The 22,908-nt window shown below is 42.1% G+C and overlaps 1 protein-coding gene across 5 annotated transcripts; it reads left to right on the top strand.

Moving 5' to 3' along the window:
• Positions 1-600: 600 nt before the first annotated feature.
• glcci1a (glucocorticoid induced 1a) lies at positions 601-21,796 on the top strand. 5 transcript variants are annotated; one of them, XM_076105700.1, is made up of 8 exons: positions 607-1,308; positions 8,416-8,552; positions 11,986-12,075; positions 16,920-17,072; positions 17,346-17,495; positions 17,614-17,824; positions 19,263-19,383; positions 19,474-19,921. In XM_076105700.1, exons 1-8 carry the CDS (start codon positions 963-965, stop codon positions 19,778-19,780), a joined length of 1,515 nt encoding a protein of 504 aa, XP_075961815.1. In that variant the 5' UTR covers positions 607-962; the 3' UTR covers positions 19,781-19,921. The 5 variants fall into 5 exon arrangements, with proteins under 5 accessions (XP_075961812.1, XP_075961810.1, XP_075961815.1 ...); XM_076105699.1 differs by having other exon boundaries at positions 608-1,308; positions 16,917-17,072; positions 17,343-17,495; XM_076105697.1 differs by lacking the exon at positions 19,263-19,383 and having other exon boundaries at positions 601-1,308; positions 16,917-17,072; positions 19,474-21,796.
• Positions 21,797-22,908: the final 1,112 nt, after the last annotated feature.

Genomic DNA, 22,908 nt, shown 5'->3' with positions numbered 1-22,908 from the left:
CTTGACTTGGGACGTGCTAGCCTTGATTTCTGACTTTATCGTCTTAATGTGAGACTTGACTTATGACATTTGTTCCTCTCTTGGGATTTACCTGTCTTGACTTGGGACTGTTTGGCTTTGAATTGGGACTTGTTAGGCTTGACTTAAGGTTTGTTTATTTTGACTTGGGACTTGTTGGTGTTGACTTGGGACATGTTCTTGACTTGGGCTTACTTTAAATTTAATAACTTTTTTCTTTATTTTGAATGAAGAAGGAGCAGAAAATGTATAGAAATTGTGTTTATGTTTTGCTGTAATGAAAAAAGGCCATTCACTTCATATGTTGTCTTTGAACATGGATAACATGTTATATCCTGTTTAAATGCCCATTGAGGGTATGCACATAATACATTTTCACCTTATGACCTTATGGCAGTGGTCACCAACCAATAGCAGACCATGAAGTCAACCTGACGCTCATTTACATTTGTTAAAGCTTCCATACATCCAATGAACAACCGATTGACATATCCAGGAAGTAGTCCAGCACCAATCAGAGAGTCGTAATGATTTGGGCGCACCCATGGTCCAACCTCTTGGGTTTAGTTGTGTCAACTGACTGCTGCCGTTTAACTTGTGTTAGAGGAGTCCTGAGTTGCGAAATTGACCACGTTGACTAAGTAACGCGGTAAAAACAATGTTTCTGCATAATGTTTGTTACCAGGACAGGCGGGAGGTTTGTGTTTGATCTCAAACACGGAAAAATAAGTATTAACTTACGTTAGTTCTCGTCGCTAACATTGCAGACATGTAAAGTGGAGACTGTTTTGAACTGGACAACATGAATTAACTTCAGAAGCTTAAGTAGCTGGCGAAGTTAGTCAATTGGATAACTTATAGGTCGTGTGCTGGAAAACATTACCGTAAAGTTAGTTTCTGAGCTGTTTAACAATACATTTACTGTGTCCACTGAACGGCTTATCATGTCAGCATCCCCAGCAGCAGCCAGCTCATCCCAGCAGCGACTTAAACACAGCGGCTCCCCAACAACCTCCAGCTCGTCCTGTAGCAACAACTCCTCCGCGGTCCGGTTGCAGCCACCTATCCGCGCCACGGTTCCGTACCAGCTTTTCCGTGGAAGTCAGCACATCCCAACCCGCTCCGCTTCCTGCTCCTTGTCAGTAGCCGGGAGCAACACAGGACCGACGACGTCCCGTTGCTCCAGTCCCGCCAACCCGGGTGGAAGCGGATCGGACGGCAGGCTGGTCCCCAGGCAGAGCCTTTCACCACCGGACAGAAGAAGCTCTCCCCACTCACCTGTTTCCAAAGGTAAGTCCGTCCTTCAAAGTACATCTAAATGTATCTTGTATTGTAACCGTCATCGTTCAGATAGCTCGGTGCTAACTTATCCGTCACGCCAAACTAGCTTGAAAAATATGACATTTGGAGGTTTCGGCGATTAATCAACACGATCCTTGAGTTTAAAAACCTGAACCAAGAGTGGATTCAAACAAACACACGCCACTCTTATGTTCGGCCTATGCGTAGTTCACTATCTAACATTACATTTAAATAAAATGTCATCTTTAACTATTCCCCCCACCATTCGCCATTAGGCGCCACGTTGTGTTTTGGTGAGAGAAGTTAGTGGCGAAGCAGCTCAACAATATTCAATTTTTATTCAAATGAGCGCACTTTGTAAATTAAATATGAACCGAATTGTAACGCGGACAGTCATTATTCACACAGAGGCTATGACATGTGTTTTACTTGCATAACATTCCTAATAAGCCCGACCACCTATAAATGTCGTGTTTTCCTTAGCAAGTTAGGAGAGCGGCTCTCTGTTACTACGACGTTACTCTCCTCACCGGGGCGAGGTGTTCGGCTGGTTGGCTAGCTTTCTAAATGGGTCATAATACATCCGGGATGTGATCATTGACGCTGAAGCGTTAACACATCTAGAAGCTGCACAATAGTCTCGGAAAACATAACTTATATTTCCACAATAGCTCCCGCAACCATGTTCCAATGGCGATCATAATATCGGTAATATTTTTAGCACATTACAGATGTGAGGCTGTTTTTGGTGCACGTTATTATTCCAGTGTGTTCTAATTGCGATTATAAGGGTATAAATGAACGTTGTAGTTCATGCATTACACTGTCATTACCCTCCCGCGATGAGGTAAACACGTCAGGATGTGGATGCCTGTGTGGCTGATGATGCAGCTACTCTGTCCAAGATAAACAGCTCACTGGTCTACATTATAGGCATGATTGGCCAGGTTTACAAAATCTAATGTGAGCACCGAAAGCTTCTCAGTAAGCCTTTACATTTAGGTTGTTTACCATCATTGAAACGGAAAAGAAATGTCGTCAGCTGGTAGCTCTATGGCAACATTGGGGCCTAGCAGTCTGTGAGACATAAACACAGGCCAGCCTCTGCTACTACATGCATGTATGTACAAATACTATTTGCCAAACATGAACAAATGAGAATATATTGCTGTCTACAAAAAGGAAAGCAATGTTGTTGCATATGTTGTACTACATCGTCACTACACACATTTGTGACGAGCTGTTAGCTCTAATGTGTTACATTTGATCTGGATGGAGATGTTACATAGTGTTATTCTATGCGCTTCACTTTGCATCTTTGCACTCTTATGTCATGGCCGGTAGCAGTGGCGTGTTTAGGGCAATGTGATCGGGGGTGGCCAAGGTGGGGCATGGATGTACGCCAGGCTGCCACTGAGCATGGTGTTTTGGACACCTGTCAACAACCAGCACACACAGGGAGGGAGTATGGAAGGCTGCTAGTGCCATCACTGTCGGACATATTACACAGATAGATGAGTTCACATCATTTCCTCATTTCATTGTCCCGTTCATGCTACTGGACATTTTAGTCTATTGCGATATCCTTGTGGTCATTAGTCACTTTAGGCATTTTAAACAGGTCGATACAAAATGTATAGTTGCAATAAACAACATATTCATACAGTGTCTCCCACAGGATTTTGTGAGACTGTGGTGAGTGGACCTGGGGCCCTCTAGAGGGGTTGTACATTGTAAATTGTACATTTATAAAATTTCACTGCCGAACTGCATGCTGGGTACAGCTCGCTAACAACAGTCTGCTAACAGCTGGGAGAGGCTCTGTCGCTCCAGTAACGTTACATAAAGAACAGAAAAGAGCGATGCAGGATGAACAAAGACTGAACAACAAAAGGTATTTTGGTCAGACACATATGCAACGCTGATTACCGTGTAATATGTGTGGTATTTGTTATAAATGTACGTTGGTACATAGAGGGTGATAAGAAGCTGTACTTGGAGGGGCTTAGGACCCAGGGGAATGTAGGTGAAGGAAACAGGAAGTGACGGAACGGAAGACACGCCACACAAACAGCTGTTCACCGCTCGCTGGCCGGTTGGCCACAGATTGTATTTACACTCAGTTTAGAGATAACTGATAATTGATTGTTACAAATTTCTTTAAAGCAAAAATTGCAAAAAAAAGAATGGGTTCCAGCTTCTCAATCAGTAATATTTGCAGGATTTCCCGATTGTATACTGCCATTTTTTGGACTGTAGGTCAGACGAAACAAATCATTTCAAGAAGTCACCCTTGGAACCTCTGATGGACATTTTTCACAATGTTTTTCACATTTTATAGACTAAATGACTAATCTACAAAATGATCAGCAGAATATTCATTAGCCATATTTCAAACATTATGTTTCTAAATGTACAACATTTGAACTGGATGTGAAAGAGTCGTGTTAATTTAATTTGCATCTGTGAGTAAATCTGATATTGCTGGAATTTATTTTGACGTGTAATTTTAAAATGCTGGTATGACCAGACTTTATCTTGGCTAATGCTAAAGTGTTTCACTGTCATGATACTGTAATACAGAAGCTATAACCTTCTAGGGGTGGGGGAAAAAATCGATACAGCATAGTATCGCGATATTTTGCGTGGCGATATTGTATCGATACACGGACGCCAAGTATCGATCTTTAATTATATAAACTATTTAAAAAATCAAATCAATTAGTTTTTCAGTCCACTAGATGGTGCTGAGTTGTTTTCTGGTGAGGTCAGCAAAGGTCCCGGGTCAGCGTGATTGGTAGGAAGTTGGTCAAAACAAAGAGAGACATCTGGCCTCACAACGGGGTTAAATCTGCCAACAGTAGCCAGGCTCATGGGGAGAGTGCAGCGCATAACTGTCTCTCTGCCCTCGACGTCCACGCATCGCAAGTTATACTGAGTTATATAACTCTTATATCCTACTTATATAAGTTATAGTTCATATACTGAGTCCACACGTTTGCATTTAGTTAAGTTGGACTATGTAGTAATACAAACAATTCAGTTTGTCAGGTTCATGCAACATTTATGACATTGTTGGTCAGTCTGTCTGCTTGACAATCCTATTTTGCTGCAATAAAAATGATTGAAGTGAGATGAACAGACTGAAAACTTTATCTTATTAGATAAAACATGTTGACACAGTTTTCCTTTGGGGACATAATTTGAAGTTGAAAAAAATAATAAATCACAATATAGGCAGTATCGCAGTATCGTGATAATATCGCAGTATCGTGATAATATCGTACCGCGGGATCTGTGGTGATTCCCACCCCTATAACCTTCACAGTATTATTATCTGTGAGGCGGTGCATCATTTCATTTTACTCAACCCGCCCTACTTTAAACTTTCTGCTGCCATTCATTGTGTAGGAGTGAGAAAACCAGAGAGCGACAGTGTAATACTGTGTGACATACAGTGACACATTGTATAAATGGAAACCTGTGAACTGGTCCTTTCAATAGAGCCCTCTGAATAATGTATGAGCCCCTGGTGGGGTTGTGTCTCTGCGGTTTGAGATGGTTGGATGACTCAAAGTCATGCTGGATGACCTTGTTATCCCACAAATGTATTCAGCATCAACCAAATGTGGGAATGAACTCCCAGAGTCCAGATGGGCTCTGATCAGCTTTAGCTAGCGCATAAATCACACAAGGCCTTTGGCTCCACTGATTCTTCAGAAATACGGAAATGTTCTGTAATCAGCACACTCTGTTCTAATGTTTGTCATGGGCTTGTGTCTCTGTCAACCAACTACACAGGAAGTCCAAACGTGATTTCTGAAACCTCAAAGCTCTATTGAAATGTCACTGAAAGTTGCTAAGAGTATAATGTGACTCTAGAAACGTATGGTTGCGTTGGGAAGCTGTGTTCGTTGTAATGCAGCTGGGGGCTTTTACATCTCTGCAGCTCAGTGGGCTGCAACCCAAGGTCCCATTCACAATGCATGTAGATCAGTGGAGCAACGGAACATACAACCCACGGATCAGATCAGGGAGCAAATATAGCTTTTAGAGATCCCTGATCACGTTTTGTTGCCGCCGATACTAATTGCTGATCATTAATGATCCATATTGTTGTCTGATTATTATTTATTTTTTTGCCACCGTCCCAAAATTCTCTGAAGTCAGTGTAAACCATCAAACATTCTAAATGTTATCCTTATACTTTTTAATAGTCATATGTAGGATTATTTTTCTCCATAAAAACAAACAATTCAAATAATAAGTAAATCAAATCTTGTCATTAGTAGTTTTGATGATGTAGTATAAGCTGTTTAGAGCTAGTGTAAACGGGTCATAATTCATCTCTAATATCTATTTATGTTGCTGTGAAAACATCTCCTTCAAACTACTGGGTTTATTCAAGTTTCTCACCAACACTCCATTTTTCAATATTACAATTAAACACATCATAACGTTATAATTTACCTTTTACCCAATACTCACTGAACAGAGCCTGAACACATCATAATGTAACCGAACGGAACCTTCGTTTGTTAGCCGTTAGTAATGCTGTCATTGTCAATTTAAATACAAATTCATTGTTCTCATTTTACAATCTAACCCGTGACAATGCATATGTTATGGTTGGAAGGACAATGGCTGTTGGCAGTTGTTTATTTTGTTTGGATTGTGCGGACTAAGCTAAGATAGCTAATATGAGCTAACATCATCAATTGTCACTTGTTATTGCCACCATGCAGCCCTATCACTTGTAATAACAATAACTGTGATATAACGTGACATACAGCTAACCCGTGTCCATGACACCAATATCCTAAAAACATCACCCAAAGCAGGATGGAAACTGTAGTGCCAAAACTCTTATCATGTACATGTTTGCAGTACTAAGGCTCAGAATATCCTTTCAACATAGGTAGTTATTATGTCCCTGGAACACTGACCTCCATTCAGATACAGATATTTAGCATCTACTAAAAACAACACTCCAGAGCCGTTTTTCTTCAGTGGTGTGATGGTAGCTGCACACTGTGGTCGTGTAAGCACACATCAAATGACAGGAAGTAGTAGGCCTGTTGCACTTTGAGCTACTTATCTGAACCAACGTGGTTCACAATGGTTCATTTTAAAATAAATGTGATTTGCAGCAGGATTAGTCATCAGATCAGTCCATATTTGGTGTGTACTGCTGACAAGCTGTTGTTGCAGTATAGTTGTGGTTGGTTTAGTTGGGCAGATTGTGGAAAACAGTAGCTGGCTAACCCAAATGTCCATATAGTTCACACAGTGCAGCCTTACTGATAATGTCTGACCAATACCTTCATTAGCTTTAAAGCTGGTATTTATAAAAAATACATTTTCATTAAAAAGTAGTTCTTGTTTATAGCAACTTTGTCATTATGGCTATGCGTATAACAACAATTTGCTAACCAAGGTAGTTGCTGAGATTTGCGAACACGGTGATGATAACATTATAATTTACCTTTGTCCAAAACATTTAGAATGAACAGAGCCTGAATGCATCATGATGTAAATGAATGGGACCTCCGTATGTCAGCTGTTAGCTCTGGTGCTGCCAACGTTGCTAGCTCTTTCTACACTGACATGTTGTTCACACTGTAGCATTATCAGGGATCTCCTTATTGTTATTAAATATCGGCCGATAACAATTGGCAGTAAAACTTTGTATTGCACTATTACTCTGTGGTTCCCCTGCTGAACCGTTGGGGGTGTGGGGTTGGTACGGATCACGGATAAACTACGGTCCTTCACACCACTGGCTGACATTCATTGCAGCAGTGATTCGGTTTCAGTTGGCATCAGAGGGCAGTTTGAGCAAACACACCAGGTGGTGATTCTGGAGATTCCGGAGGCTCGTCCCGGCTGCAGCTCCAGCCTCGAGCGGCCTCTCTGGAAGTGGTTTTACTGCCTCGTTGGAGAATGATGCGTGCATTACTTTTCACAATAAATTCAGTTTCTTTAAATGTATTATTTATTTTAAAATGTAAAAATACCAATTCAGATAATTGTAAAAATGCTGAATATCGCAGCCGATAATTGAGCTGGCAGATAATTAGTTGATTCCTACTGTGGAGGCCTGGGGGCTCTGTGCTAGGTCGTTATAGGCCGACTAGATTCACTGCAGTATTGGTCTAGAAAGGTCCTTCTGAAGAGGCGCTACCTTTGTTGAGCTACTTAACATATTTGGAAGATCATGGCCAAGTCTAATTTAGTCCCCTTAGCTTACCTGTAAGCCTGTGGATTTATAGCAAGTGTCCTACCAGAAGCTAAGACACCAGGTTACTACAGAGGAAGGATGCATGCTCACACCATGTGTGAGCATGCATCCTTCTTTTGCTCTCACAACGTGACGATGTGGCGTTTATAAAAGTCTTTCTCAGGACGATGACGACTGCACTCCTTTTTATTTTGGCAATTGTTGGAGCCAGTGAAATAACAAAAATCCAGTTGACTTTTTTATACCAACGTACTCTTATATTGTTTGTTTTGTCATATTCCATTGTACATTTTTATATATATTTTTTTGATGTCTTATACTATTGCACTATTTATTGTCATGCACCAAGCCACATTTCTTGTCTGTGCAAACATACTTGGCAGCAAACCGTTTGTGATTCCTCCTCTGTCAAACGGATTTGAATGTTTGATGATCAAAGGAGGCTGAGGGACACTTGCGAGCCACACCGGTCACATAACACGGCACTTCACCGTGGATCATAGTCGCTGACAGGGCAAAATAGAAAGAGACAGGATGAGATGTGTTTTTTGGGGTTTTATTTTCTCAACAATGTGGCTGCTGAGGTCTATTTCATTCAAAGGAAGCTCAACCTGACTCTGTGTCTGCTGTGTGGTGCTGGGCAGCTGTTGTACAGGAGCTTTATTTATTAGTACAGGGAGCTTTTTACCAGTTTAAAGCGTACCCCAAAACCAAAACAGTGAGCCATAAGAAGCAAAAAGCTGCGTAGAGCCTCAGTTGTAGGTGCTGATTCTCTGTCACTACTCGTATTCCTATTTCATAGAGCTAATGTTGCTCTGTCTCTTATCTTGTCTCTTGTCTTTTGGTCTGTGCAGTCGAAAGGACAAAATCCCAGCAGGTGCAGAGCTCGGGGACCATTTGGCGAACTTCCTCCCTGGGCACTATTACTGGACCCTACCTCACTGGGCAGTGGCCTCGTGACCCATCGTGTATGAAAGATAAATCCACACAGGTGAGACACACACCCCACACCCGTCTTCCCTACAGAGATGAAGAGAAAAGAGAAGCCAGAGGTATTTATTTATTACAGTTCTGAGTTGGGCAGTTGATGCAGTATCTACACTCCCAATACAATAATAATACCAGCTTATTAATCATTAAGAGTTGATGGTATGAACGGCCTGTGATGTTGCAAAAGCTGGCTGTCTGGGTTCTGATACTTGTCCTGGTCTCTTGTACTGATGAGGGGACATTTCATATATCGTCTGCACAGAGACTTAAAATCAACTCAACGATAATTTGACAAACTTCTATGAGCGTTAGTTGAACTTTAACACATGCTCTTTGGTGGAATGTGTGTTTGCAGATGCTTAGACAGATTCAGAAAAGATGACGAATCTAATTTTATCTGTACATTTGTTTGGTAATTAGAGCCACGTTGTTACCTTCCATGAGTTCTGCTGATGCAGCTCAGAGCCGGAATGTGCAGCCGGCGAGCGGTTCGTGATCTGCTTTAATCTTCTTGTTTTATTTGAAATTGATTTGAACAGGAACATGCAAACAACACACATGACTTCTGAGGGACCTAACCCTAAAGTGCTCCCGAAGGCTGTGCCATCAGTGTGTGAATGGGTGAAAAACATGTAGCGTTAAAGTGCTTTGAGTGGTCGGAAGACTAGAAATCCAGTACAAGTCCGTTCTACTTCTTTACTTGCATAAGACCTTTGTGAAGACTGGAGAGCTGCACCCCTTGGGGGTGATCTTCATCATCCTCTTGATGAGTGAGGACTGCATTTGTCACCACCACTACCAGTCTTTATAGGTCACATGTCTGGACTCTGCAGGATTTAGAATGTTTTTGAGGACAGTAAAGATATCCGTTTATCCATTCTTGATCTTAATCTGTGCCCACACCTTCCTGCCCCGTGATCTTCTCACGCTGGGTAGACCAAGAGGTCTCCACACACGCTGGTCTATACTTCCTGTTTCTCCCAGGCTGTGTGACATTTGCCACCTACACATCTGTGGAGCTTCAAACGCCGGATGAAGCTTCCAGTTTATTATTAACTATTGAAGTGATACAAAGGCATGATTCTGAGAGTCTGTATGTGTGGTGCTGCTGTCTGACGGATGTTTGTATTGCATGGATGTCTTCCCCTACTAAGGTTTGTTAGACTTGTATGTGGCACGGTAGCACAAGCCTCCGCAGACGGCACGCGAGCTACGAGCACCACAAAGATGTTTATACCAGACTGTAGAAGAAGTGGACGCAGTCATGGTGACGTCTGTCATTGGTTTGTGGACTGATGTTTGGCGATTTTGGCGTCGGCATCTTGGAATACGGCCGTCGCCGTCTTTGCTTTTTTGCAACCAATGAACAGAAGTGACCATATTTGGAATGTGGAGGAGTGACGTAGAGACGCTGTATACGGCTCTGGTAGCTGTAACAACCTGTCAATCACAGAAATTCCGCCCTAAAGCATACTCCGCTTTAACGTCTTTTTTACTCTAAAAGGCACAATCATTTACTAAATGAACACCATGCTGTATTGAAGAAACTACCAAGCGTGCAACATAATTACATAATTTTCTGTCGCGCACACCTGCTGGCTTACCTATGTAGAGTGTAAACTAAGCTTTTCTCCTGCCTGCTTACTTTCATAGTCCAACCTGACTCAACATAACAAATGTCATGAAAAAGGCAATAACAGATTAGTACATGACTATATTTTTATGTGTCATAATTACAGAGAAGGATTCGGCCCATCTCATTTCATCCGCAGACCACAAAAACACTCGTGTCTAAGTAATCTTGCACACAAATGACCAAGCCAGCCAGCCTGATAGCTAGCTTGATCACTAATACTTTCATAATTTACACTATTATTTGGTGATATATGATGTATGATGTCCTATATATGATATAGGCCAGTCCATAAGCCTTTACCTCTGACATGATACGTTTTAGTGAATGTAGTATTCATTTTGTACATTGCTTATTTATTACACTAGGAAGCTCTAATGCTACAAAATACTGGATATTGGCACTGATCACCTGATAAGTTTCCATTTATTTCAATTACATTTGACTCTTCAAGATTCAGATTCAGATAAAAAGCAACATTGTTGAGCTAAGGTGAGAATATGACAATTATTTTGATGATCAATTAAATTATGTTTTAAACAGTAATTTTAAACAGTAAAATCACTGTTTGCATTCTCTGAAATGAGATTATTTGAATATGTTCTTAGTACGGACGTCAACGGTTAGCTGTTAATCGGTCAGCCGGCAAGAATATTTATGACGCCGTTTTATCCGGACCTGGACCTACAGCCGATAGGTAATTGGGAATTTTTTAATTTTGACAGAGTGCTTCTATTTTAACAGCAGCGGTTCAGCGGTCCAGGAAACACAACAACCAATTGTTGTTGTAAATCATATCAAGTGATGCTACTCAAATGTGTGTATTCTGATACGCATCGCGGCTTGAATGAGATACACACACGGGAGAGGAATGTGGACAGCGAGACCAGCGCCTTTAACTAAGAATGGACAGACTCCTCCATGTTCAGTCCTCCTACGGCAGTAAACCAGTGTCTCAACCGTGACAATCATCAAACACGAGCCTGAATCATGCTACGTTCTTCTGATACTCTTTTACATTTCAGAGGCACATACATTTTATAGTAATACATTTATTTCACAGTTATAATTACTAGTAACTTTTAAGGTTCAGAATTTGCATAGAAAAAGTCTACCAAAAGAAATATATGCTAAAAGAAGAAGAAAAGTCTCATATGGCTCTTACAGCAACGTTGTTACATTATACTGAATGTGTGCTTACGGAACATTTAAGTCCAAAAATAACTTAATTATAGTAAAAAATACAGTGCAGAATCAGCCAGGGACCATATGAAGAGTGTCTCATCAGCTCAGGGGGGCCTCATCTCTCTTTATCCAAGACAGACAGGAAGCAGACAGAGTGAGGGGACATGCTGTAGTAACAAACAGCCCTTTGAGTGGACACCTTAAGATGAGCAGGACAGCAGTCAAGTGTCCTCTGGGTGTTGGATGGGGAGGTTGTATTGAATGTGTGAGTGTATGCTTGGATGAGACGGAGTTCACTTTAGTAAGTCACACTCTCACACTGTGTTGCAGAGCCCAGCTCAGCTTTCACTGGTGTGTGTGTGTGTGTGTGTGTGTGTGTGTGTGTGTGTGTGTGTGTGTGTGTGTGTGTGTGTGTGTGTGTGTGTGTGTGTGTGTGTGTGTGTGTGTGTGTGTGTGTGTGTGTGTGTGTGTGTGTGTGTGTGTGCGCGCATTTGTCACACTGATAATCCATTGCTGGAATACTCAAAGGTTTTCATCTCAATGACAGACTTCAGTGGGTACAATTTTGTCCAGGTTTGCTATTGGTAGTAATGAGTAGCTGTGATGTTCTTTTCAGACTCTTGGATGTTGGAGTGAGGAGACGAGAGAGAAGAGGAGTACCCACCAGCGCTCTGCGTCCTGGGGCAGCGCCGACCAGCTCAAAGAGGCACGGCACTAACACAGACACACACTGATGTTTACCGCACATGGCTGTGCGTCACAACAATGACTTCATTCGACAGTTTAAAGGGGAACTCCAACAGTCTTATACATCAAACAATTTTTTGTAGAAACATGTACCTAAAGATTATTTTTGAATTACCTGATTAATATAATTCATTTACCAATAAATATTTCAGTATTTAATTCAAATGTAACAAGGCAATAGATCAGATACCTGATCAGGAAAACACTGGACCTCAAATTCAAAGGATTGCTGTGACACATAGATGAATTTAACCACCGTACATCACAACCCTTTCCCTCAAATGGACAAACAGCATTTCTTCTGAAGAACTTTACTTTAAACTTGAACTGGTTATGACATGGATTGATTTCATCACTGGAGTAAATAAGCAGTTAAGATAATCAAATGTATTTTTGCGTCAGTGTGGGGAAGGGGAAATGATTGACAGATTATAACAGCAGTCAGACTGTAACAACAGTTGGTAACATTAGTTAGTATCTCCGTTAAAGTAAAGCGGTGGAATAACACCAATCATGCATGGTGTAACATTACGTTACCATAACAGCAGCGGTGCAGTAATGACTTTGAACATGGGGAGCGATAGAGAAACATTTAGACAATCAATTTTTAGTGACTAATACTACTAACAGGAACTCAATCCGTGTATATTGTGCTTTGGTACGGACCAAAAGTAAATAAGATGGTGGTGTCTTGCTGCTGTCTTGACAAAATAATAAAATGAAGAAAGCTTTTTAAATAGCTGTTTAGTTTTGACTCTAAACCTAGATTCAATTTATTTCTGTTGCACCAAAAAACTGCAGTTTAAAATGTGATCCAGTATCAACTTTAAACTCACACTGTTAAAATGTCTGCCTTTTTGAGATGGATTAAGCAAAATAATCAGTTCCTGATAAAAAGTTTTACGTTGCTGCTGCTGAATTCCTCTCAAGATACCGGTTCAGTCTCTTTTTCCCTTACTGTGAAAAAAAGTTGATCCTTACTGTCCATTATTTTATCTCCTAATATTTGGTCGTATTGCTCCATTCATTTTGCCAACATGTTTTTCTCAAAAGAGGAGGAATTAGAGCTTCTCTGCTGAGTCACAATGAATAACGTTAAGCTCACTAACTGACTTTTTAGCAAGCAAACAATGTCACGTTTGGTTAAGGAATACAGAGCAGCCCTATGTTTTACAGCCTACTTACTAAGTAAGCATACAAATGTATTTATTTTATGTTGGGTAAGCAAGCATCTCCATATGGATTAAACTCTATTTCATTTTGGTTTAAACTTGGATTTACTAAAAGAAAAGTTATTTTTAATTGTCCAAGAAAGCGCTGTCTAATTTTAAACCTAGTGCTAAACTCCGATTAGAACTAATCTTAGATTAAATGAATACTTGTTGGTGCAAACAGGCAGCAACCTCCAGTTCTGCTATGTGAAGCCAATGTCGAAGTGTCTTAAAGCTGCATTCTCTATAATGTCCATCAGGGGGCGACTCCTCTGGTTGTATTCAAGTCAATGAGAAAATGACTCTACTTCTCTCTTGATTTATTACATCAGTAAACATTGTAAACATGAGTTTATGGTCTCAAACTCTTCTTCAATACAGCATGATGTTCATTTAGTAAATGATGGTCCATTTAGACGGTAAAATAGACCATAAAGCAGGGTATGCTTTAGGGCGGGGCTACTGTGATTGACAGGTCGCTGCAGCTACCAGAGCCATATACGACGTCTCTACGTCAATCCTCCGCATTCCAAATTTGGTAACTTTCGTTTATCTGTGGCAAAGAAAACAACATGGCGACGTCCATAATAGAAGATGGCGAAGGAAAAATCGCTGAACCTGAGGCTTCAAAACGTCAGTCCACAAACCAATGGGTGACGTCACCATGACTACCTCCACTTCTTATATACAGTCTATGGTTAAGGTATGGCTGTGCTGCTATCCTGCAGCCTGCAAAAAAAGGTTGTTCCACCAGGATGGATGGCCTATTTCTTCTGTTTTCTTAAAAGTAGAGGTTGAACTGAGAGGCGGGCCTCCTCAGGGAGACGCAGGAGCTGAAGGAAGGAAGGGAGGGAGAGAGGTGAGGCATAGATACTGTTTGAGGTGAAAGGGACAGGTGCATGCTGGTCTTTTAAAAAGTTATCGTAGTTTGGCTCGCTCAGCAACACTGTCAGCAGCTGGAGCAAAAATCACACTCCTCGTACTCTTAACTCAGTCAAATCAGGAATAAAATGTTCGTAAAATCCGCTTATAAATCATTGAAAAAAAGACATTTATAGCAACTCCAGAACTTAACTGAGAATCATCACATTTTTAAGTTTGCTTCAGTGTCAAAGTAATCCAGTGATAGTTGTCTGTACATCCATGAGTACATTGCAAACAGGAGTTGCTAAGCTAATTCTGCATACTTTAGATGGTGGCAATTTAACAAAGTATAAACTAAGTTTTTTTTTTGCCTTTATTCTTATTGAAAGTCTCAGTTAAACTTTCATCAGGGCTCTGCATGCGGAAGTCTTAGAGTATGGTTTTTTTATCCACGATCTCATCTCTTGGTGACATTGTTGATTATGACATAGTGAATTCTTTAAGAACGATCAGATCTCCCAGTTTTCTATGTGGCAGAGGTGATGAAACACCTGTATAATCTGTATAATCTCCTGTTTGGTCTATGTGTCTTTGCGGTGCTGAAGGTTTACAGCAGCGACAGACACAGCCCCTCTGAGCTCCACCCTGCTGACTCATTACTCATTACTGCATACTCATTCTCAATTAAAGGTGCTAAATTTGATACTCGGAGCATTAATATAATTAATATAGCATCATACAACTTGCGGTGTAGCGCCCTCCGGTCCCGGACAACATGATCTCTGTCATCACTGTTAGCTCCATTAGCTACTAGCCTCCAGCTCAACCATCATCATGTTGAGAGCCTTGTGGAGACAACAGATATTTCTCTGAATTTCTAAATCAGCACATTTTGGCATATCTGTGAAGGTTTATATTTAAAGCACATGTGACTGTTTTTGGTACGGATACACAAATGCGTGGATAAAGGTCAGGAAGGTTAAAGCACTTTACTTTATACACCTTTTACGTCATTGTTTTCTCTGTAGTTTCATCCTTTCTTCGTATAAATAAACCTGTTGGCAACCACATACTAATCTTCAGAGTCCCAAAGGCATTTTACTTCCTGTCAACAGCTACACACCATGTGTATTGAGGACAACACTTTTGCAGCCACTACAAATGCGGGAGTAGGGCCGTGGTGGTTTTTGCATTTAGTAGCAGCATACATACTGATGCATCATCATGTATCAATGGTAAAGTATCCAACCTGAAAACTATTTGTGTTTAAATTAAAAATAGTGTTGCTGTGTAAAATATTGAGCTGAGACTGTACACACTGCTGTTTAATGTCAGCTCTAACTGTGTGTTATACACACTCGCGATCCACTGTCTGTTGCAGAAAACCTGAGAAGAGCAGGACTCGAGTGAAGGCTAAGAGGGGAACAAGAACTTGCAGGACTGCACTGTGTAACTGGTTCAGTGGCCCACACAAAGGGATCACATAACAGCCATTTCAGACAGAGCCCGCATTGATTGAAGTACTGCGTGTGTTGTGTTTCTACAGTAAAGAGGGCCAGTGTCAGAGCTGTGTGAGGGAACATGTTTAGACATGTCCTGGAGTCGGCTTACTGGTGCACAGTGGAAGGCTGGGAATTCCTTCATGTCTCTGACAGACACACACAACAGGCTAATTCAGATAAACACTGTAACCAGGTTTAGTAGAGGCTAAGGACTGCGAGTGTTGCTTGAGAAAGTGAACATTAACCAGTGAGACGGCTGACTAGTTAGCAGGCTAGCTTGACCATCTCCAGAGCTAGCCAGTGAGCTGGCTAGTGTGCGGAGCTCCCGCCTGCTCTCCTCCCGGCAAAGTAGTCTCGCCTTGAGTGAGGCAGAGGGACCGTTGGATCCAGCGCTGGCTCCAGCCCACTGTTGGGCTCATTTTCTGTAACCGGGGAAGCATGAAAGCATGGTGGTGGAATTAGCAAAGTAGCTAGCTAACCAGCCAGCCACTAAGTTAGTAACATTTAAGAACGTAATGCTTTATCCGCACACTTTTATCACAGTGTAGGAAAGCACATGGCTATTGTCAAGAAAGTGACAACTTTGATTGGATCATTTTCTGTAACCAGTGTTGCATAAAAGCCACCATGCTTTGTTGCCACACTGGCTACAGTAAATAAGTCCAACAGCGGGCCTCTTTGATAGTTTAGCTAATTAGCGACATTTACCTCCATCTCTTTAATAACTTAGCCCGCTGTGGTGCATCAACCGCTGTGGCTGAGGAGGCTAGCAGAAGGCTAAGCTTTTAGTTTGTCCCATTAATTACTTAGACTGGCTGCCTGCCAGAGTCTGTTTTGTACCGCCACAATTTTATAATGAACCGAAAATAACAGTGGGCTGGCTGACTGGCCCTCTCTTTGCGTATTTACACTGTAGCGGTGCGCAGCGACCAGCTGTAGCTCAGCTGTTTGTCTGCATGATGAAAAGCACTAGTTTTCCACAAAAATATGAAAAGGTCTCAGAGGTCCCAAGCCTTATTGATTCTCAGCATGAAAAGAGCCGGTTGGCTAATGATCTTTATACCTGGAGCAGCAGCTCCTATCCCAGTTGCTGAGACATTTTATTATAGAGCTATGTATGGACTTGTATAATATTTAAAATTATAGTAATAATAACGTTCTGGTCCACCTCCTTGCTAAATGTTTCTGTCTCTGTCTTCTCCTGCTCTCCTGTTTGATTCCAGCAGATCGCAAAGCTCCGGCAGCAGCTCCAACGCAGTAAACAAGGAGGACGCCACAGTAAAGACAAGGACCGACTGTCCCCCCTGCAGTGCAGCACCTACACCTACAACGCCCTCACCAGCACTACCAACCATACCTACACAGCCGGCCACGCTCAGGTAGTGTTATTCAAGAGTTTGGTCTGTCTGTAGAAAGTAGCATCACTTTTAGGGAGTCTGGTTTGTGTTTGAAATCACAGTTATTGTCAAGTGATAGGATTCACTGACAGAAATGTTGCCCACAGTAACTAATAAAAAAGTAAATTCTAGCTGGTAGCTAGCAGCTAATTGTGCTAACAGTGCAAACAACAGCAACATAGCTAACAGTGTTTACCGGAGAGGTGGTGGGCATTATCCAACAATCTGTCTCTCTGTGTGTGTGTTCTGCAGCAGTTTTCCATGTCGAAGTCGGTCCAGATGCCGCTGTCCAACATCACAGTGCCAAAGCCTTCCATCTCCAGGGTGCCCAGCAGCATGGAGGGCATCAACCATGAGCTGGAGAAGGTCTTCATCAAAGATAATGGAGAGAAGGAGGAGCTCAAGGTGGGGCTCTGGTTCATTTTCAATGCATGCACAACCCAGAGTAACTCTTAACTGGACTCCGCTCTAATTGGTATTCTGTTCCTCCTCCCTGCTGTCTGTCTCCCATCGGACTCTGCAGTCCCTGGAGGTTCCCGATGGGCGGCGGGCGCCCTTCCCTCCCCAGCAGCGCAGCAGCAGCACCCGCAGCGTGGACACCCAGACCCCCTCGGCCCCCGGCCGGTCCAGCAGCTGCTCCAGCCTGTCGCCCTGCCTCTCGCCTGCCTGCCTGCCTGGGTCACACGACGGCAGTCCTTACTCCACAGAGGATCTGCTGTATGACCGGGACAAAGGTAAAGAACATTAAAAAGTGCTGTTGAATCGGTGAAATGAAGGGCGGATCCTAGAAAGGTAAGCATCGACATAAATCAAGGGCAGACTGAATAGGCATATGTACGTTTGTCTACTGTTCTCCAGGGGTTTAAAGCCTGAATCAATAATATTGCTTCATTTGAGTCTATGCTGAGGTAGACAGTTACGTTTTTAATTTTTATAGGTGTTAAAGGTTATATACAAAATACATACATGGAAATAGGATTAACTGGATTATAGTCACCAGAAGTACCTCCAAATTACGAGGGAAATATCTGTTTCTCTTTGAGTTCAAAAAGTAAACAAAAAATAATATAAATCATAATATCAAATTGCAATATTTACAAACTGCAATACATATGAAATCAGCAGCCAAGGACAGAGAGGGTATCGAACCAGAAGATAAGCAGCCCTACTGTTTTATATCCAGCAGTGATCTCCACTGCCCAAAGACCCAAACGCACTGAAAGTACATCTGTTGTTTTAAATGTCCGTTTCTACTCAGACCTTTCTTTTCAATTTCGGAGCGTCAGAGGATGATATTTGATCAAAGAAATGAATTAATTAATTAATAATAATAATTATACTGTCACTGGTTTAAATGACAAACGTCATACCATCATACACTCAAAATAGAACTGATCTGTGGTCGCATTGTATGCTCTCTGCTGGACCGTGTCTATACTCGGCCAAAGATTGTTTATGAGGTAGGAGAAGCTTCACTCTGTTACTGTTTCTGTAGTCCCAACAACTCCAACAGAGGGATATGTCTTCTATCTAGTTAAACCTCCATCAATATCACATCAATAATGTAATATTATCCACCAGGACCTACATTAATTAGATCAAGTTAAAAGATGGATTATCTGTAATAGAATAGACGTTGCCTAAATCGCGACCTTTTTTAAATACTGCTGTTTCTGTGGTTTTGTCATTTTAAATGTCCTGCAGTGAGCCGTAGGAGCATCGTATGAATCGGGCCTTTAGTTACTTAAATACTTTTACAGCCTATATTCTATAAGTAGGGGAAGCATTGTTAAATACATTTCAACTTTGAAGAAGGTGTGTTTCCTACTTCAGCACTGAAGAGGGGCTGAGTTGAGCTACCATGTTACTTTTGGCTGCTTAAAATATGGACTGCCTCTAATGAGGAGCAATGTGTGAAGCCAGAAAGCTCACAGTGACACTGTGGGCCTTTTTGCTATAAATTGGTAAATTAGCACTATGTAGACAGTAGATTTATGTCATTTGAAGGACAGCCTGTGGAGATTCTTCACAAAGTACGACTCGACTTTGGAGAAAAAGAAAAATAGACTCCGACTCTTTAAATACAAAGATGTGTTGGAATCATTGTGGGTTGTTACATGCGAGTGTTGGAAGTGTGGACTGTGCTTCTACGCTGTGTCTCTGTGCTCACAGACAGCGGAAGCAGCTCCCCACTGCCCAAGTTCACCTCCTCTCCCAAACCTAACAACAGTTACATGTTCAAGCGGGAGCCGCCAGAGGGCTGTGAGAAGATTAAAGCTTTTGAGGAGATGAGGTACAGACAAACTGAAACACCTCCCTGCTGCCTCAGGAATGTGTGACCCCCCCCCACCCACCTGACTTAACTTCCTGTGTACCTCCGCAGCTCCAGGCAGTCCACATCAGCTTCGGTCCCCCTCTTCTCCTGCCCCGACAAAAACAAGGTCAACTTCATCTCGACGGGCTCGGCGTTCTGCCCCGTCAAACTCCCCGGCTCCCTGCACCTCATGCCGGCCTCGGAGCCCGAGGAGCAGGACGAGGCAATCGTCGGCTCGGAGCCCCGGGGGGCCGCCTCGCTCCACGCAGCCCCCACTCAGGTCTCCACTAGCACCAGCACAGACGATTCCCCGGAGGAGCCCGGGTCGCCCTCAGAGACTGCAGACCCCCAGACAGACAGCCCGGCTATCAGCTAGACCGGAGCGGAGCTGGCCTCTGCCCTCCGGGATCCACCCACCACGACCACCATCCGTCACCACTGACTGTCCCACCCACCAACACCTCCCCCTCCGTCTCTCTGTGCTGACCCCCCTCCACCCCCCCCTCTATATCTGCATGACGTAGCAACAATGTCCCGAATAAACAACCACCACCACCCCGAAGACCCGCCACCTTACTGCATCGTGTCTGAGCTGTGAAAGGAGCTGATGGTCTGCAGGCATCGGAGGGAAGAAACGGAGCACGATGGATTGGGGGGGGGCATGCATTTTAAACTGGTAGTATATTTCTTAATTAAATTATGTGTTGTGTTCTGTTTCAACATTCACAGTATGAATAAGCTCTCTAAACATATACTATATACACATATATCTCTAAGTAAAATGCTTGTTTAAAAAAAAAAAAAATCCCAAACGGTGTATTGCTGTGTTTATGTACCCAACAGGAAATATAACAGCTGTACTATTCAGGATTATGTTTACACTATCCAGGTCACCCTGTCTAAAAAAAATGCAATGAGAAAATAATTTGGGCAAAGAAAAGAAAATGGCCTCACATTGGTTGCACAGTGTCTGCATCCGGCCACGCTTCAGGTATTTCACAAGTCTATACTCAGGTAATTTGGAATGTATGTCCATACCAATATCTGCAGCCTGACGAAGCAGAACAGATTGACCGCCATTTAATTCAGTTTTTTCTTCTTCTCTCAATCCCAGACAAATCATTGCTCTCTGGTCCAGAGTCTAGTCTGACACTTGACTCGTGATAGCTGACTGCAGCAGGTAGAGGCTGAAGTAGTGACTGGTGGTGAGATACTGTACGGACCACACACACACTGTGACTGATGGTGTGTGTGTGTTGACAGAGACTTGGATGACATACAGCAGTTGTCTGATAATTAAGCCTGTGGACTGTGTGATTGGCTCTCCTGAACCTGTTAACCAGAAGTGGACGAGTCCGTCGTACCGTCACACGAAGATACAATCAAACTGAAGCAGTTGGTTCTTTAGAGGTGCAGATTGGAGGTTTAGTTGTACGAATGTTTATTCGATGAGTTAAACCTCAGTTTTCTTAGCCAAAGAAGCCATTTTATTGTGCAACTCAACCCGACTTAATCGAGACTAGACCCGGAGCGATACTGGTTTCCTGAGGCTGAAATCAGGATATGAGTTTGAAAAGCAGCAACAATACATATTGACCAACATTTGTTTTTTAACATATTTTTTGATGAGAATCTGTTGAAAATAATAATAATAATGATAATTAAAGAATTCTGACCAAGATAAGTACTGAGCAGGATGTTTCCCATCTGAAACATCTCTCTAATGGTCTATCAGCAAACCCTTCTTCCGATGCAATTAAATATCAGCTGATGGAATTTGAGCGGAAGATGCATAAGGGCTGTTACTATAAAAATAGAACAGACAACCGGTTATTGAGGCCAAAATACATCGGACGTGATCAGATTCTCCGTGAGTGTATCTAACTTACTGGACAACAGCCATTTTTGGCACAAGTAACAGTAAATGCGTAAATATAAAGTAACACAAGCAGCACAAGTAGAGAGAGAGTCGTACAATCAGCAGACTGACTCTATAGTAGCCACCATGAGCTACGGGTCACACCAGCCGACGCAGGGCTGTAGCAGTAACATCTCTTAGGGTTTTAAATTGACTAAGAGTGTCTTAATTTATTAAAATTTGTGATTGTAAGAGGAAGAATGGGAATGAACGAGAACCTACATGCACTTCAACCACAGCCCGCTTATCTAATTCTCAGAATGTGCACTGCCTCCACACACACTGGAAGGGACATTTTTCGTACTAAAATGTGACAGCAGGACTGCGTTTGGAATTATTTAAGAAATCTAAGTTTGAGTACCAGTAACAAAACTATGCTTTATTGAGCACCTTACTTTGAATATCTTTTTTTTTTTTTTTTTTTTTGACAAAAGCTGAAGTTCTGAAATGATAAAATTAAAAAATACAGCCTAACCTTAACTGGCAAAATAATGATTTAAAGCTGCACTAATCAATATTTCTTATATCCGAAATGGATGAGATGAAAGGGGTCACTTTCACCCAACTCTGGAGCGCTCCTCAGAGCTATGGAGCTTTTTTCAGCCCCTTTTAGATCAATTGTTTCGGTTTTATGGCCCATCAACTCTCTTGGTATACCATCCGCCAACCAATCCGTACACAGACTAAATCAGTGTCTAGCTGGCAAAGAAAGTGGATCATTTAGCAGCTAAAAGGTCCAATATCTTCAGGAGTTGGTGGTGACCAAACCAGAGCGTAACGGGAGAGTGAATAGTGGACTTACATTCTTTAGGTACAAACAAACCTGACACCAGATGAATGCTAATGTTGCTCTGCTTCTGCCAAGTAATTGTTTGAGAAACCGGTCAAAAGATCGATAAATACAGCTTTAAATCAGACACCGCTAATAAAAGAATTACAAGTCTGATTAGTAGGAATGTTTCTGTACAGTTTAAAATACTTAGTTCTACAGACACAGTAGCACTTTTCAGTCAGTGCCAGTAAAGGATGGATACCCATTCAGGAGGACAGTAGATGTAGCCGCACGGTTTGCACAAACTAAAATCAATAAAGCCATACAAGATAGAATTTGCACAACTCTTAACTCCAATCTGCATATACAAACTGTTTCGATAATCCAGATCATTTATATTCCATTAAAATGCATTCCGTGAGATTTTCAGCATCCGAGACATAAATAGACTCATGTTGATCCATTCCTAAAATATCTCAGCCTTTTCTGATCGCTGTATGAGGCGAGCTACTGTTCTGAGAGACGTGTGGCTGCAGATACAGTCTCAGATCAAAGGATCCCACTGGCCTGCCTCCCTCTCACTGTCTGTCTGTAATCACAGTGTTGTAGGCATCTCGATGCCAGCACCAAGCAGCGAAACCCGAACGTCACCGTGTCCGAGTGTAAATGATCCACGACTTTCACGTTTATTTCGGTATCTGTTGTGCTCGTGGAGTCTCCGGCATTGACGGCCCGTTCATATTTTGTATATATGTGGCTTTTAAAGAGGCCCACTGCGATGTTGTGGTTTCTCAAGGCGTTTGTTTCTGCACCT

The sequence above is a fragment of the Anarhichas minor genome, unplaced genomic scaffold (genome assembly GCF_050575085.1).
Source record: "Anarhichas minor isolate MPS153535 unplaced genomic scaffold, ASM5057508v1 ptg000033l, whole genome shotgun sequence".
Classification (NCBI taxonomy): domain Eukaryota; kingdom Metazoa; phylum Chordata; class Actinopteri; order Perciformes; family Anarhichadidae; genus Anarhichas; species Anarhichas minor.
This window is presented reverse-complemented; position numbering and strand designations above follow the sequence as displayed.

Bases quoted from the DNA above. Each gene is read 5' to 3' on its own strand.
- glcci1a (XM_076105695.1), top strand. From the start codon at position 963: ATGTCAGCATCCCCAGCAGCAGCCAGCTCATCCCAGCAGCGACTTAAA. The intron at 8,553-11,985 runs GTGAGACACACA...TGTTCTTTTCAG, and splicing joins TGAAAGATAAATCCACACAG to ACTCTTGGATGTTGGAGTGA. The intron at 17,496-17,613 runs GTGGGGCTCTGG...CGGACTCTGCAG, and splicing joins GAGAGAAGGAGGAGCTCAAG to TCCCTGGAGGTTCCCGATGG.